At 38.7% G+C, this 16241-nt stretch overlaps 1 protein-coding gene across 5 annotated transcripts in view; it reads right to left on the bottom strand.

Annotated features, from left to right (window-relative positions):
* Pcnx1 (pecanex 1) overlaps nt 1-16241 on the bottom strand; it is a 149830-nt gene that overhangs the window by 67114 nt on the left and 66475 nt on the right. For 2 of the 5 annotated variants that reach the window (XM_005343300.1, XM_013345956.2), the window contains exons 7-8: nt 10738-10870; nt 4934-5118 (exon numbers count right to left, since the gene is read on the bottom strand). The exons of 2 other annotated variants lie outside the window; for them this stretch is intronic. In XM_005343300.1, the coding sequence (XP_005343357.1) occupies nt 4934-5118; nt 10738-10870 (318 nt within the window). The remainder of the gene's footprint in view (nt 1-4933; nt 5119-10737; nt 10871-16241) is intronic. One more of the 5 variants, XM_026779907.1, reaches the window with a different exon arrangement.

Raw genomic sequence — 16241 nt, 5'->3', positions numbered from 1 at the left:
GGGAGGCTGGGAGGAGGCGGAAATTTTTTTTTCTCAATAAAAAAATATAAAAATAAATAAAAAAAATCTTCTTAGAGGATCCAGAGTATATAAAAGTGAGAAATGTTCCCAACTCCCTCTAAGACACTCAGTGCCAAGAGCATCTTCTGTGTTCTTCAAAACAAGTCTGATGAACACTTTGGCCCAAGAAAAAAATGGACCACTCTCCTCTCATATATTGTTCTGAAACTGACCCCTTCTCAGCCAGCTTTCATTGTCAATAGTGTAGATTTATGGGTTGGGGAGATGGTTCTGTAGATAAAGTACTTGCTGAACAAGCATGTGGACCTGAGTTCAAATCCCAGCACCCGTGTAAAATCAGGACATGGTGGTATATACCTGTGATCCCAGGAAAGGGGGGAAGGTAAAGACAGGCAGACAGGGGTGCAAGGAGGGGCTCTCTGGCCAGCCAGTCCAGCTGAAACCACGATCTCCAGGTTCAGGGTGAGAGAAATTGTCTCAAACACAGTGGAAATGATAGAAGCCTATGTTGATCTCAAGCCTCTACATGCATACTCAAGTATACACCCATACCACTAATACAGATTTACTAAGATCTGAATATTATCAACTCTTTAAAAACTGTTTCATGTACATGGATGTTTTGCTCACATGTATGCACATATACATGCATGTCTCATGCCCTGAGATATCAGAGATCCCTAGAACTGGAGTTATAGATAGTTGTAAGCCGCCATGTAGGTGCTGGGAATCAAACCCGGGTCCTCTGGAAGAACAGTCAGTGCTCATAATGGCTGAGGCACTGCACCAGCCTCTACTGTAACAACTCTTATGATCTGGATTATGCAAATTATCACTTTTTACTGGTTCTCTATCAATGAGCACTAAAAAGGTCTTTACAGTTTTTCAAAATTATTAACAGTACTAGGTGACTAAGTTCATTAAAATTCATGTTTATAAAATCTGGGGATACAAATACATGGACATTTTGGTCTGTGACTTTAACCTGCTCTATAAAAATGACCTGCTGTTTAGCCACCCATTTCTCCAGGCTTGTTGCCATGGACACCACTACAGTTTCAACAATATGAAAGGAATCCTAAGGCTTGTTTTTAATTTTAACTCTAAGACTCATGAGCAAGGTCAAGATTTGGGTCTATGACTACATTTGTATTTCTTTTTGAAATTCATTTTTGTTTGCATTTTCATGGTTTTGGCTGACCACTGTCCCCTACCCTTTCCTGTCCCCCCATCTCCCAGGCAACCCCCAACCTTTCCTGGTCCCCATCTCCCTGACCTCCATGCCCACTTAACCATTTTGCTTTTCAGGCGGGTCTGTGATCTTCCTTTTATTGGTGCAAAAACCCTTGTGATCTTCCCGTGCCAAAGGTGACGAATGAACTCCAGGGTCCACCCTCTCACCATGCTTTCAGTATTTACACATCCCCTAACCAAGCAGCCAGAGTTATACAGCAACCTTATTTAGGCCACTGGTGGGGAGGCAGAAGAAAGTAAAAGATATGTTATTTTCAAAGTCACTACACAGGACATCCAGGCTAAGGTGTCTGACTTGGATTCTCCCTCTTCCCCTGTTGCTGGGAAATTTCAACAACCACAGCAGTTCTTTAACCAGGCAGGAAAGACACAAGTGGAAAACAGAAGAGCCAGGCTATCTGCAGGGAATGGCTCTTAGGACACCCTTAGAAAAGAACAGAAATATCATCATTTTAGGCACTGATTCAGGAGGAGGGGGAGAGAATCTCCCAAGAATCCAGCTTTCATTCTACCTAACTCAGGCACCTCAACTTTAGGCTATGGCCTTAAGAGTGTGTAACATTGGGGTGCAGACCATCTGGTCTTCATATTAAAGAAGGCCTCTTCACAGTACGTTAGTAAGGGACAGTCCTTGGAGCTTCCATAAAACTCCTGGAGCAATTCAGGTACTCAAAACTGTTTAAAGTATTACTCTGTAGCTCTTCTATGATAAACTTCTGAGCATTATTTAAGAAATAAAAGTTTGGATGAGTTTCTTGTGAGCATTAAAAATAAAACAAAAACCTGCAATCTGCCAGATACAATATAAACAAGGTTTGAACTCTCAACAGAGTAACTGAGAGTGGGACACAAAGCTATAGGGACTGTCACTGTCCTTGACTGGTGAGTCTACCTCTAATCCTCAAGAATTAAACACTGCTGTCCACACAGGCTCAAGGACAGCGCCTTCAGCAAAGGGTTTGCTACAACAGCAAGCATCAGGAGACATCTGAAAAGTCGACAGTGAGCTTACTTAACTGACTAAATAAACTATGACCTAGTAATATTTTATTAGTCAGTAATACAATGGTCAATTAGCTAACTTATTAATGCCAGGCACTGGCACATTTGCAATAAGCCTGGGAACTGGCATTAGCATTGCCTCCTTTGATATACGTGAAAACTGATTCAGAGGGAGAGGGAACACCATCGACAAGAGGCAAGCTTGAAGGATCCATCACTGATGGCCTCAATGCACACCTGCACTGACCCACACAGAGACCCACAAACATGTACATACTCAAAAATAAGATAAATCTTTAAAGTGATGTTATGCTCAAAGTTTATCTAGGTTTAAAGGGTATCATTTGAACCCTTTAAAACATATTTACTAACCTTGCACAGAAATGAATTCTATAAGGCAATATTCCAAGTTGCTCCTTTAAATTATATTGCTTATAATTCAGATTCTAAAATGATTAACAATCATGCATGCTAAATAGAGATTTGTATGAATATAAGGATACATGTATATTTATGTATACATGCATGTCTTTTATAAATATACTGTACATGTGTATATGTACAAGCAAAAATCACATGGGAATTTTTTTCAATAGAACTAACTAAATCTGAAAAATAGCAAGCTTTGTAAATATGCCATACTTTTAGGGAACATTCTAGCTAACTTTTCTCTTTATTAACATTTTTATTTATCAGGTGTGTATCTTATTGGGGAAAATTATCAAGAGTTTATTTTATTTTATGCTTGGTCTATTTGCATAAAACTCTGAAACAGTTCAGAATGAAGTCCTTTACTGAGGCCAATCCACTACAATATGGCCAGAAGCAATTAAATGTGACCAGGACTTTACACCTGTAGATTCACGAACCCTTTGCTGCCAGGAATCTTGGGTTACATGTAATTGGTATTGCTATTACAACAATTATGTTATATTACGTATCTAAAAATTGCCAGTTGAAACCAATAAAGCAACTGAATTGAATTCAATTTTATTTCATCCCAAACATCTTTGAGAGTCTTCCTTCTCTTTCAGGTTACAAACTCAGAAGGGAAAGCTTCTGCATTCAGTGTCCTGTTTTCTCACTGCGTTTAGGACTGCCCGCCAGACATGCAATGCTGTAACTATCACAGTGACCAGTTTGCAGATTCTGAAGATCTGACCTTCACATTTACCTATCTACGACACCTCTCCGTAGTCCTGAGTTTTACACAATGGAAAGGAAGTCAGTAAATAAACAGCGTACCAAGTTATAGTAAACCTAATTTTGGCTCCTTATTACCATATATTCTTCCAGTTAACACATAAGTTGCAAAGTCACTGTAAGAGAAAAGCCTGTATAACAGGCCAGTAAGATCAGAATGAGTAAATGCTTTAAAGTGAGTCTTACTTAATAACAGACTTTCCTTATTAGATTAATTTAAATCACTCTGAAACTGAGCACAGAAAATCTGGGTCACACAGAGTAATAAGAATCCAAGAGCCGGGCGGTGGTGGCGCACGCCTTTAATCCCAGCACTCGGGAGGCAGAGGCAGGCGGATCTCTGTGAGTTCGAGACCAGCCTGGTCTACAGAGCTAGTTCCAGGATAGGCTCCAAAACCACAGGGAAACCCTGTCTCGAAAAACCAAAAAAAAAAAAAAAAAGAATCCAAGAGCAGGGGCTGGGAACATGATTTCAGTTGGTAAAGAGCTTTACTGCACAAGCTGAGGCCTTGGTTTTAGATCCTCAGTGCCCATGAAAAATGTCAGGAGAGGTTTGCACATATAACCTCAGAGCTGGGGGAGGGAAGGAACAGATAGGTCCCTCAACCTTGCTGGCCATCCAGTACAGCTCAATCAGCCAGCAGCAGTTCAGTGAGAGATTCTGCCTCAAAAAGTAAGTCACCCAGTATCTTCCTCTGGCTTCAACAGATACGTGCAAATGCACATGTGCATGAACACACACACATCAACATAAAGAAATAAAACTTTAAAGTAGTGTACAATATGCCAATGCAAAAACCATGCATTCTAAGTAAATCTGCTATTACTGAGCATTTAATGCAAAAACCATGCATTCTAAGTAAATCTGCTATTACTGAGGATTTAAAATATGCTGCGTTTCTAAAAATTAACTTTCATAATTTGAGTATATTTATATATTTTCTTAACAGATAATAAAATATTTTATAAACTTATCAGTCATAAGTAGAGGCAAGTTGTCCTAAGAACATTACATTTAGGATTATAACAAGTCCTATGGCAGGAGATGGACATATTGCAAAATGCTGGGTCTTACAGCAAGACTGTAGTAACAAGCCTATTAAAGAGCATATTCAAATAGATTTTAAAAATAAAAGTTTTCTCAAAATCATATGATACAGATGCGTGGGAAAATAGGAATGACCAAATTATTATAACAGAATGTTAGAGTTTTAAGACAACACATTAGTTGCCTATAGTAATAGACATGCTCAAAAGAAAAAGAATAAAAGTGAAGAGAAATACAGAAAGAAAAAGCAAGTCATTTTCTCACACACATGGCAAACAAACCCACTCAAACAGCGCCCCGATGTATAGCTCCAAAGTAAAGCGACCTCAAGAAAGAATCGCAATTGCTGTTACCCATTCGCTGCCAGTAAGTTTCCAACCACCGAGATTACACGGGCCTGCATACCAAGTTCATCGTGCAAACTGCTGCCGCCTACAGCAGATGCATGGTCATGTGAGGCTTCTAAGTGGACACTCCCTTTTCTCACCAGCAAGGAGGCACTAGCACTGAGCACTGCAGCCTGGGATGGGGGGCGGGACTGGACTTTGACCTGGGCTGTGGACTGCTGGCCTTGCTGACCATCTTGAAGGCTAGGAGAAAACACGGATTGGGGAGACATTACAGGGAAGAAAAGAGAAAACAACAGCTAGAATGAAATCAATAGAGAACACTGATTTCAAAAATGACACTTTTTCAAATAACCAAAGAAAGAGCCAAGAAGCATTGTACAATTACACACTTTACACTTGTTCTGGTCGTTACCAATCTGATTCATGGGGAGGAATGCAGTAAATATTTAACAATATTTAGTGCAGCAAAATATCGATGTTAACTGTCAATCCGCAACTTTCTTTCAGCTCAACCCAACTGGGTACTAAAGAGGAGGAGCAGCAGGGGGGCGCTCAAGGACATGGCTCGGTGCTGGGCTCCAGTGGGTAAAATTCACCATCATGACTGCTTTTTTCCTCTAATGTCCTAAGATCACAGATTCAGATACACAATAAAACCAAATTCCTACACATGTGAAAACCAAAGACTCTCTATCAAATGCAACCAAAATACAAGGGTAAGCAAAAGAACATCACAAACTACTGCAGAAGAACCAGAGTGTGTGACCGGACCGAGTGATACACCATGGCCACAGGGATCCTGGAAGGAGAATTATTATAAAGTACTACTTGTAAAAGCTTCCATATTTTGAAAAAGGCTAAGAGTTCCAGATCAAACATATACAACAATTAGATTTTTATAACCAATTGCTAACCTTTTTTCCAGTCCATATTGAATTCTCAACTAGAATACATTATTTTAGAAAAATCTTAGTAACTGGAAAACCTTAATTTCTCAAAGGATATTTTAGTGTTTTATAAATTTTTTAAAATTTTAAAAATTTATATTTTGTTAATATAAATTTATTTTATTTATAAAACTTAATTTTTCTATGTTATTTACTCCTTTACTTCTATGATTATTTAAGATAATATGGATTTTATTATTAACTTTTTTTTTTTTTTTTTTTTGGTTTTTCGGGACAGGGTTTCCCTGTAGCTTAGAAACCTGTCCTTGATCTAGCTCTGTAGACCAGGCTGGCCTCGAACTCACAGAGATCCACCTGCCTCTATTATTAATATTTTTAATAGAAGATTTATTCTGATTTAAACTGTTGAAGTTGCTGAACTGTTTTAACTGTCCCACATTATTCTCCGCACCATGCCCAGCATGTTACACTCAGTGAATTTAAGTGTACTCTGAGAAACTCCCAAGGCTGCCACTAAAATAACTACCACAATAAGGATGTGACTCAACATGGCCTGGGTAGCCTATTATTTTAATAATATCATTTTCTACTAAATTCTCTCTGATCCTTTGAATCCACTGCAATTGCCCCTCTGGTTTTTAGTTAAAAACAAAACAATGGAAACAAAAAAACGTAGATACTGTCGACTGGCGTGAAGTAAAAGGCTGAGCTGCGGCCATAGCGATCCAACACTACACTGTCTGGCACACCAGTCCCCCGGGATATTTAACTAAATTTTAGCTCTTCATCATGACAGTTGTATTTCAAATACAATAACCACACACCGCAGCTAGTACAACCAAAGTGATCAGCAGCACATAACGACTGCCTGCCATACTGGACAGCATGTATTAAAGAATATTTATCCCATCACGCAAGGCCTACAAATTAGCAGGTTTGATTCAGAACCACTGAGCGGTATGCATTCTAAGCCGGGTGCAGGAGTACATCTAACGTGAGAAAAGCGAGACTGCGGCTCACACTGGCACTTCCTAGCCATGCTGCAAAGCACTCGTTTAGTAGCTTCCTTGGTGACTTTCCTAGCAGCTGCTAGTCAAGAGAGGCCTGTGACAGGCTAGCCATGTAGCTGAGTGGCAGGGCCTTTGCCTACATGTGTCAAACCATGGGTCCACCTCCAGCACTGCAAATTTAGAGAAGAAAAGATGATCATGTTAATTAAACAGTTTTATCTTCTACACATGGCTGATACATCCCTCTTCATCAGAAGCAATCTAGACTTTTCCATGAATCTTATCAAAATGAACAGGTTTCACACAAGAAAACAGGAAGAAGTCCCAGGAAATTCAAATATCATGGACTTTCAAATTCAGATCAAGCTTACAACTTAACCAAAGAATTTGTACTCAAATTTTTCTATCAGTTTTTTTTTTCACTTAAAGTCATAAGCAAAGGTCCTATCACAGTTAGTCACATTCTAATGTGAACGGGCCTGAGACTATCCTGATCTTCCAGCTATAGATGCACAAAGTCTGCACAAATACATGTTTTCAATATTAAACGGTGCATGAGTGTTAACTCCAAAACAAATGAAGAAAATTAGACAAAATCTATTATTATAATCATTGTACTTTGAACATCAAAAGTCAGTAATAAATATTTATATCCCTTAATTCCTGCTTTCAAAACCCTCACAGGCAACAGAAAAGGTCAGTTCTTAGCATAAATGGTCGAGAATCAGATCCCCAAAGGGTGAGCTAACTTTAGGCTAACAGGCATGAATATGGCATAAATTTATCTTTTTTTTTTTTTTTTTAGCAGTAGTAGGTACTTTATCACACAGTAAAAGGAAATCTAAGGCTGGCAAGCATACTGATCAACATCCCAATTTAAATGACAGACGACTGGCATTGGCCATCCATTCCTCCACACACCAAGGTGGTAGGTACCTGGCAATACTGCTTTACTGTTAGTTACCTTGGTAGGTATCTCTCCTACTAAAATGTAAATTCTAAGAGTATGACACCATTATTCCAAAGACCATACAGGTTCCAGAAAAAAATGTCCTGAATATACAAAACAAAACAGATGAATTCATCTGAACACAAAATGACCCCATGGATTTCCAACCATAGATTCTCAACCATGACTGTAACCTTATTTTATTATAGATCTTTTATTTTTTTTTATTTATTTATTATGTATACAATATTCTGTCTGTGTGTATCCCTGGAGGCCAGAAGAGGGCGCCAGACCCCATTACAGATGGTTGTGAGCCACCATATGGTTGCTGGGAATTGAACTCAGGACCTTTGGAAGAGCAGGCAATGCTCTTAACCTCTGAGCCATCTCTCCAGCCCCTATTATAGATCTTTTAATCTTATATTTTAAATGAAACTAAAGATACACTGAAGCTTTACGTTTTTAACCAAAATAAGATGTTTTCCTCCCACCCCAGTCTTCTCAGGACTTGAAAACATGACATTGAGGTAATAAATATCAAATTCCGTGTATTATAAAAAATTTTAATATTTGTGTTTATTTTAGCTCTAATCACTTAAGAAGAATTAACCTACCTACCTACAAAGCTTACTTAATTTTAAAAATTTAAAATAATTCTTAAGGAGCTTATTCTAATAAGATTTTAAAAGCAGGCAAACTCTCTTTGTGAGGAAGTTGAATTCTTCCAAATCTGTATTTTATCACATGCCTTTTGGGGTGCCTAAGCTACTCACCAAAGTTTATAATAAGCTTTCATAGTCTTTCTTTCTGAAGTTTTGCTTTCTTTGACCCTAGTTACCTACAGTCAACATCAATCTGAAAACATCAAATTGGAAAGTTCAGAAATAAAGCCACACTTTTTAATACCTTTATATATTTTGTGATTGCTCTACTTTGTTAGTAGCTATTGTTGTTGACTTCTTGCTGGGTTGAATTTATAGATTACACCATACCATAAGAATGAGTCAAAGTGGGGGGAGACATACTGTACACATACAGGGCACTGTATGAGCCGTGGCTTCAAGATACTGTACGAATGTTCAGAACATTTCTGTCCCACCCACCATGGATACGGGGAACGATTTACAGAAGATTTTACTGGTATTTACATAGCAACTGTAGTGAAAGTACTGCCACATTGGATCTACTAATCTTTGAGAAAATGTTTCCCCAACGTTTAAATAGCTATACTATTCTCTATTTAGTTAAAGATAACATTATTAAGTAGATCACACTGAAGAATAATGGCAATTTACTTTACCTGGGATTTTTCCAATTGCAAAAGGTAATTTATAATTTACTAAGTTGGTATTTCTCCTAACTCTTCACAGCTAAATTTTATTTTATTTCACCTGTAATAAGGCCCATCTACTTAGACAGATGCAACATGATGCTGAAAATTCCCTGGAATCTCAACAAAGCCTGCATGCTGCCCACGAGAAGGAGACTTCTAAAGGGTCCAACATACGCCCTGGAGGAGTGATTTCCAGACCATTTTCTAAGACATGCTGCATTTCAAATTCTACAAAGAGAGTGGAAGTGCTGTGTGTCTGGCCTGAGTTATGATAACTCGTGTCCCACCAGGCAGAGGAAAAAAATGACTCTGTATACAATGTTTGGCAAGTGAAACTTGGTCAGCATATTCATGGCAAAGAAAGAAAGAATTTCTTAAAATAGGTTAAAAATGTTTATAAAAGGAAAAAAATAGAGAAAGCAGGAAGGCAAAAGACTTGTCTACAACCAGCAAGCATTATTCAAGGGGCAAAAGGAAGCTTAAACAAAACAGAACAGAAGCTGCTGCTGGGCAGCCCCTGCAATTGGGGGCTGTGCCCACATTCACCAGCCGAGAGGAGTCCTGCAGCAGGGAGGGAGGGAGGGAGGGAGGGAGGGAGGGAGGGCACATAAGTGGAGAGCTCCAAACATTTCTACAACAAATGTATCTTTAAATTAGTTACATTTCCACTTTAATGTTTTAAATATTGTCTATGTATAAATATATATTTCATATAGTTGTGTATTATTTAAAGCATTAGAAAACAAAGATGAAATTCCTAGATATAATGTAAAACTAAAGAAACCAAGTTTTAAATCTTAGGGGGTATAAAATAAATTTTAAAAATAGAATTTCGGTATTCTGAAAAACAAGTTTGAAAAGGGAAAGGGGAGGGGTTTTGTCCATATGCTTTGGCAAGCACATGGATCATGTGATGCCCATGTTTGTTCTTATGAAATAAATCGCAAGTCTTTTGAAAAGATCTTCATATTTCTAAATCAAGACATGGACTCTCTAGACTCCTAAAAATGCAACAAGAGGTTATCCCAATATCATAAATGGATGCTCTCTTAGTTGAGAAATTGTAAAAATGAAAATGTTTTTAATACACGATGGAGGTAGAGAAGTTCAATACATCTCTACATGTAAACATATATAAAGCTGACCACGTTCATAAATAAAATATTTTAGTTCTGTGTCCTTCAATAGGTTCAAACTTTACAATATAAATAAGATAAAATGTAATCTTTCAATCACATGAAATAACCAAACTGACTTTATATCAGAATCAGGTCAGATTTCTATTTCTCAATGAGGTCATCACTCTTCCTATAATTGTCCCTATTAAACACTGTCAGATATTGCACTAATAATTTAGAGTAGGTAAAACAATAAATCTAACATAATGGCTAGGCTTTCACTTCTATAACTGCTAACATGCTCTTGCAATTTAAAAACTGGACAAAATCAGTCTGCTGGCTTTGTTTAAACCGTACAACATAAGGCATGCATAATACAGTAAGCTCAGGGTCACATGCAGAAGAAACCTAAGAGCTGAAGATGTATAGCAGAGAAAGAAAGAAAAGCAGGGTTTTTCAGAAGCTTGCCTGGGTTGGAAAGAACAGGTTAGAAGGTTCACTGCATGCATGCCAAACTTGGTGGAATTGTAAAATACCGTACCTTAGGGGCGATCCGATGAGCAAGGTAGGAGGGGTAGGGTTACTCCCTGCATTGTGCCGGCGCCGTACTGCTTGGCGCCTAAATGTGCTGCGTTCACGGCGAAAGGCCACTGCCTCCTCGCTGGCCTGTGCTGCTGCATTAAGACAGACTTAGGTCAAACATGAGCCTAGGTCAGCTGAGCCTGTCTCTCTCTGGACTTCCCACCCTCTTGCGAGAAGGAACACTTGGGTCTTCTGTCACATTAGGGAATATATACAAAGTATGTACCCTTTCTCCAAAGTTAGTTTTTTGGAAAATAGCATTTTGGATCTATTATCTGACCTCAACACTTTCTCTTCATCCTTAATTTCCTATTTTAGGATCTCTGCCACTTTAAATGTTTTTCTGAAAGCCTTGTTATTTTTGGTACTTCTCCCTCCTTTTCCCCTTTAAGTAAGTGAGCCTTTAAAAAGCTGTGAGTGTCCCTACTGGGAACGAGTGCTCGCTCCTTTTCTCGTGGGACTAGTAAAAGCAGTGCAGCACACAGATGCTCCCTACCTTTGGTTGGGGCTACAGTCTGATCAACCATCATTAACTTAAAGCACCAGGGGTCAAAGGTGCACTTGATACACACACTCAATTCAGCAGGTACATTCCTGACTGGGAGCGTTGACTCGGGCTGCTACCACTGCCCAACAATGAGGCAGCAGTCAACTGCCTATCACTCACCCAGGAGAAGAGCAAATCCAAAGCATGATTTCTACCAAATGGTGACACCTTTGTATCGCCATTAAGTTGGGAAGCTTCGAACCACCAACTTCAGACTACTCACTGTAGATGCCAGGGAGTAGGGGAGTGAGCTGTATCCCCCAGGACCCCAGGCTATAATTCTGAAACTGACTGACAGCTGGCAGAACTAGTTTATCAAACATTCAAGGTAACAAACATATCTTAACCAGAAAGTGCTGTGGCAAAACTTTATTTGAAAACTTTACGGCCCTGGTCCTAGTCTCTTCAGCATTAGGAAGCAGATATAAATAAAAACCAAGCACGGAGGATCGCTTAAGTTGGAATCAAGCTAAAACAAGAAGACAACAATAAAATTGCAACAGAGACCATGAGAAATTATACACATTTTGATAAAACCACACTAAACTGACCAATCTAATCATTGTAAAATGTAAAATGATTTCACAGGTGAACATGAAACAACTGCTCTTTCCCCAGGACTCTAAGTCTGGGATTCTTTGGATTCTGAGGAAGGATATTTTGATGTTAATATATGAGCAAAGAATAAAGAAGCTCATACAGAAACATTTTTCCAAACATGAAAGAGCCTTTAAATGTGAAAAGTTGTTGTTTGTCTGTGAAAGTCAGACATGTCCACAGAAAACCATGAAGCTGACTGAACTTGCTTGTCTAGGCCTGGCTGTCTAACACAGTGGCCACTAACCAGCCAGCAGTGGTCACCTAGGCCTGGCTGTCTAACACAGAGGCCACTAACCAGCCAGCAGTGGTCACCTAGGCCTGGCTGTCTAACACAGAGGCCACTAACCAGCCAGCAGTAGTTCCTCACATTTCTGTTAGTGGAAACTATAACTTCAGCCAGTCCTCCTTACCCACACCTAACACTCAGTAGTAACACGGAGCATGTTGATCACTGCTAGACAACTCGGACACGGAACCTGCCCATGGCAACAGAAAGCACATGCAGATGAGGCTGCTGTTTCGCTGGCATAAACTGTAAAGCAGGTTTCAACCACACTGACAACCACAACCTTGATGCATGGAAATGCGTTCTGCATCAGCAGAGAAACACACACGGGCAGAGCAGTCAGCAGAGGAGGAACACACCAGGTGAGGGAAGACAGGACAATGAGGTGAGTAGGTTACACCTGTCACAGCTGAGACACCTGCACAGAGAGGTCACGTTACAGATACAATTACTAGCTGGTAACTCAATTCAAGAGCCACCTTGTGGACCACATTACTGAAAATTTTATTCTAAAGTTGAAATAAACTATATCCCATTTTTTACAAACCATTACTTAACAACAAACTACTATAATCAATTTTACTGGTTGAATCAACTTCATTATGGAATCTTCAATCTCTATTCTGTTGCAAATGAAGAGAAAATTGAACCCAGACCTAACTTATGAGCTGACTTTTGGAAAGCAGCATATGATCACTAACCACAGAAGACAGAGAAAAGGGAAATGCTCTTCTTTATTAATCTGTTTCTACTGGAGACTCTTGGAGGTATTACTCTTACAGGAAAGCTAAGTCTCTAAAAAGGACAAGAACAAAATTAAAAAACCATCTAAACAAAAAAAAAAGAAAGAAAAGAAAGAAAATTTGCCAGTGTCCATTTTTAGTTAAACAAAAGAAAAGAAAAGAAAAGAAAAGAAAAGAAAAGAAAACTCTGTTGGCGGGTTGGAGAAATGGTTCAGTGGTTAAGAACACTGGTTACTCTTTCAGAGGACCTAGGTTTGAGTCCCAGAACCCACATAGTGACTCATAACCATGTCTACAGTTCCAGGGATCTGATATCTTCTTCTGCACTCTGCAAACACCAGGCACACTCATAACACACATATGTAGATAAAACACTCATATACATAAGACAGTAACAACAAAAAACTTTTGTTCGAGACCAGCCTGGTCTTACAGAGCTAGTGCCAGGACAGGCTCCAAAGCCACAGAGAAACCCTGTCTCGAAAAACCAAAAAAAAAAAAAAAAAAAAAAGCTTTAAATAATTTTACACATTCATATTTCAATCTACAAAATAGTTATATAAATTACGTATTCCCTTAATAGTCTTTTAATTATGTATATATGCATATGTTTGTGTTGGAATGTGCTCATTTGTGGAGACGCCCATAGACGCACTGAGGACCTGAATGTAGGTCCTTGTGTTTGCACAGGAAGCCCTTTACCTAATAAGTCATCTTCCAGCCTTTACGAATCATTCAAGTTTACAAGAGAAAGAACATTTAAAAAAAATAACTGAAGAAGCCTCTGAAGAATCAAATCCTAAGCCTTGGGAAGAAACTCTTTTCCTTCTCCTCCTCCTCCTCTTCTTTTTTTTTTAAATTAGGACACCAGAAGGGAGAAAAAAATGCTACAAAATCTTTTAAAGTTAGCTCTTTAACCTTACATAAAACTCAGGATTTTCTAGCAAGTAAACAAGCTAACGGTTCAAACCTGTCTATCAAATGTAAACAGTGAAAAACTAAGCACTCTAAGCAGAACTAATTTGTATGTATATGTAGATAAAGAAGAAAAACTCAGAAGCAGTCCAGTGGTTCAAAAATTATGAATATATGAAGTACAAAAATTAAGGATATATTTTAAGTTAAGTATGCTTTTATAACAAGTCTTGACTTTCTAATAATTTCCTTATTTTCATTAAAATGTCTTCAAAAGACACAATTTACGATAATCTCTGAAAATTCAACTTTTATTCAGTTTTGTGTTCTCTCTGCCTCCCTCCCTCTCTGAGACACATCTCAGGCAGCCCAGGCTGACCTCAAATTCCCATTTCTCCTGTCTGACCTCAAGAGCACAGGGATCCCAAGAAAATGCTACAGTTCTGGGCTTTATTTCCTTTATATTAATGCAGTCTCTCGATCAGGGTTATGCTTGAATGCATAACATGGGAAACAGGCAAATATCCTGGACATTTGGAAACCTATGGGATAGTGTATTCCTGACCATTAAAAAGAAATGCAAAATCAAACCTTAGGGTTATTTTTAATTTACTTCAGAAAGTTATAGAAACTCTACACATTTGATATGGAACTGTTTGGTACAGCAATTCCTGTTTATACGGATGCCCTAAAACACTATCGGCTGGCTTTATGGATGACAACAAGAAAAGCATCCAAGGCTATGTACACTAAATAGAAGATTCTGGAGCAGTAGAACCAAAAGCTACCTCCTAAATCTTCAAAGCTCAAGAGTTCTGAGTATAAATAAGTAAAGAAGTTTTCTATAAACTATTTCACTCCTGCAGTTCGTGGATTATGGACTCACTGGATTGCTCATGTAGAATTCCACTGCTCTTAGAGAGAGAATATTGTTTGTTCCTCCCTGGCAAATCTGGCACTGAACTGAATTTGAGAACTGTGTATATATAAACACTGACTTCAGGGACAAGGGATGTAGCCCACAGAACAGTGGCTCAAACAATGTATCTAAAACAATTTTCTCAGGGGCTGGAGAGATGGCTCAGTGGTTTAGATCCCAGGCTAAGAGCTAGTACCCACATGTGCAGAGGCTCACAACCATTTATAACTACAGTTCCAGGAGACCTAGGGTCTTCTGACCTCTGAGGGTAACAAGTATACACTAGTTACTCAAGCATATGTGTCATCAAATCATTCACACACATAAAACACATGACAGTAAGAAATTCTTTTAAGATACTTTTCTCAGAGAGATACAGGTTAAGGAATTCAGCAGGAACGGAGAGACAGCTCAGTAGCCGAGAGCACTTGCAGAGAAGCACGGTTCAATTCCCAGCACCCACAGGATGGTTCGATCTGTAGCACCAGTTCCAAGGATCCTCTTCTGACCTCTGTACCTACACTGTGCACATACACAGTAAACCACTCAGTTACATAAAATAATAACATAAATAAATCACCGGATAGTGGTTCTACACACCTTTAATCCCAGTACTCAGGAGGCAGAGGCAGGGGTAGCTCTGTGAGTTCAAGGCCAGCCTGGTCTACAAAGCAAGTTCTACAGCCAAGGCTACACAGAAAAACCCTGTCTTAAAAACAAAACAAAAAAAAAAAAACACAGAAATGCAGAATGCTGCATAAACCATAAAACACACACAAACCCCTCGACTTCAGCTATTCTTTATAACCTGACAACCGATATAGAAAACATATTATAAGCATACTATTGTATCATATAGGAGATAAATTTAGGGGCCCAAGAGAAGACCATCTTTATCTGACATAGGACAAGTCAAAAACAAGACATTTTTCTATTATGTGTGTGTGTATTTTTTATTCAAAGTATTAGTCATAAATTAGAGATATGCTTTATAAGAAAAATTAAGTACAAAGCAAGAGGTCAATGAAAAAGCAAACTGAACTCAAAAAGTTTCACCTACACAACTGCAGACAATTATTAGTAAAATGTGACTTTGAGCAGAAGACCCGATGAAGGCTAAGAGATCCTAAAACAGACAGGGGAGCTTGCTGGTGGCACAGCTCCGCTGCAGAGTGCCTGTCTGGCACACACAGTGCCATGAACACAAGCAAAGCACTGTGACAGGACTACATACCATACAGTAAGTTATGGCGTGTCACTGCCAAAAGGCAAAACCTACATTAAGAGATTAGCTACTAAAAATGTTTCCTGTTAAGTGTGAAATTGGCAATATCATTTGTATTTTCACTATTATATAGTTTTTTTTTTTTTTTTTTGGTTTTTTCGAGACAGGGTTTCTCTGTGGCTTTGGAGCCTGTCCTGGAACTAGCTCTTGTAGACCAGGCTGGTCTCG

The sequence above is a fragment of the Microtus ochrogaster genome, chromosome 1 (genome assembly GCF_000317375.1).
Source record: "Microtus ochrogaster isolate Prairie Vole_2 chromosome 1, MicOch1.0, whole genome shotgun sequence".
Taxonomy (NCBI): Eukaryota; Metazoa; Chordata; class Mammalia; order Rodentia; family Cricetidae; genus Microtus; species Microtus ochrogaster.
Note: the sequence above shows the minus strand (reverse complement) of the source record. Positions and strands in the feature narration are given on the sequence as shown.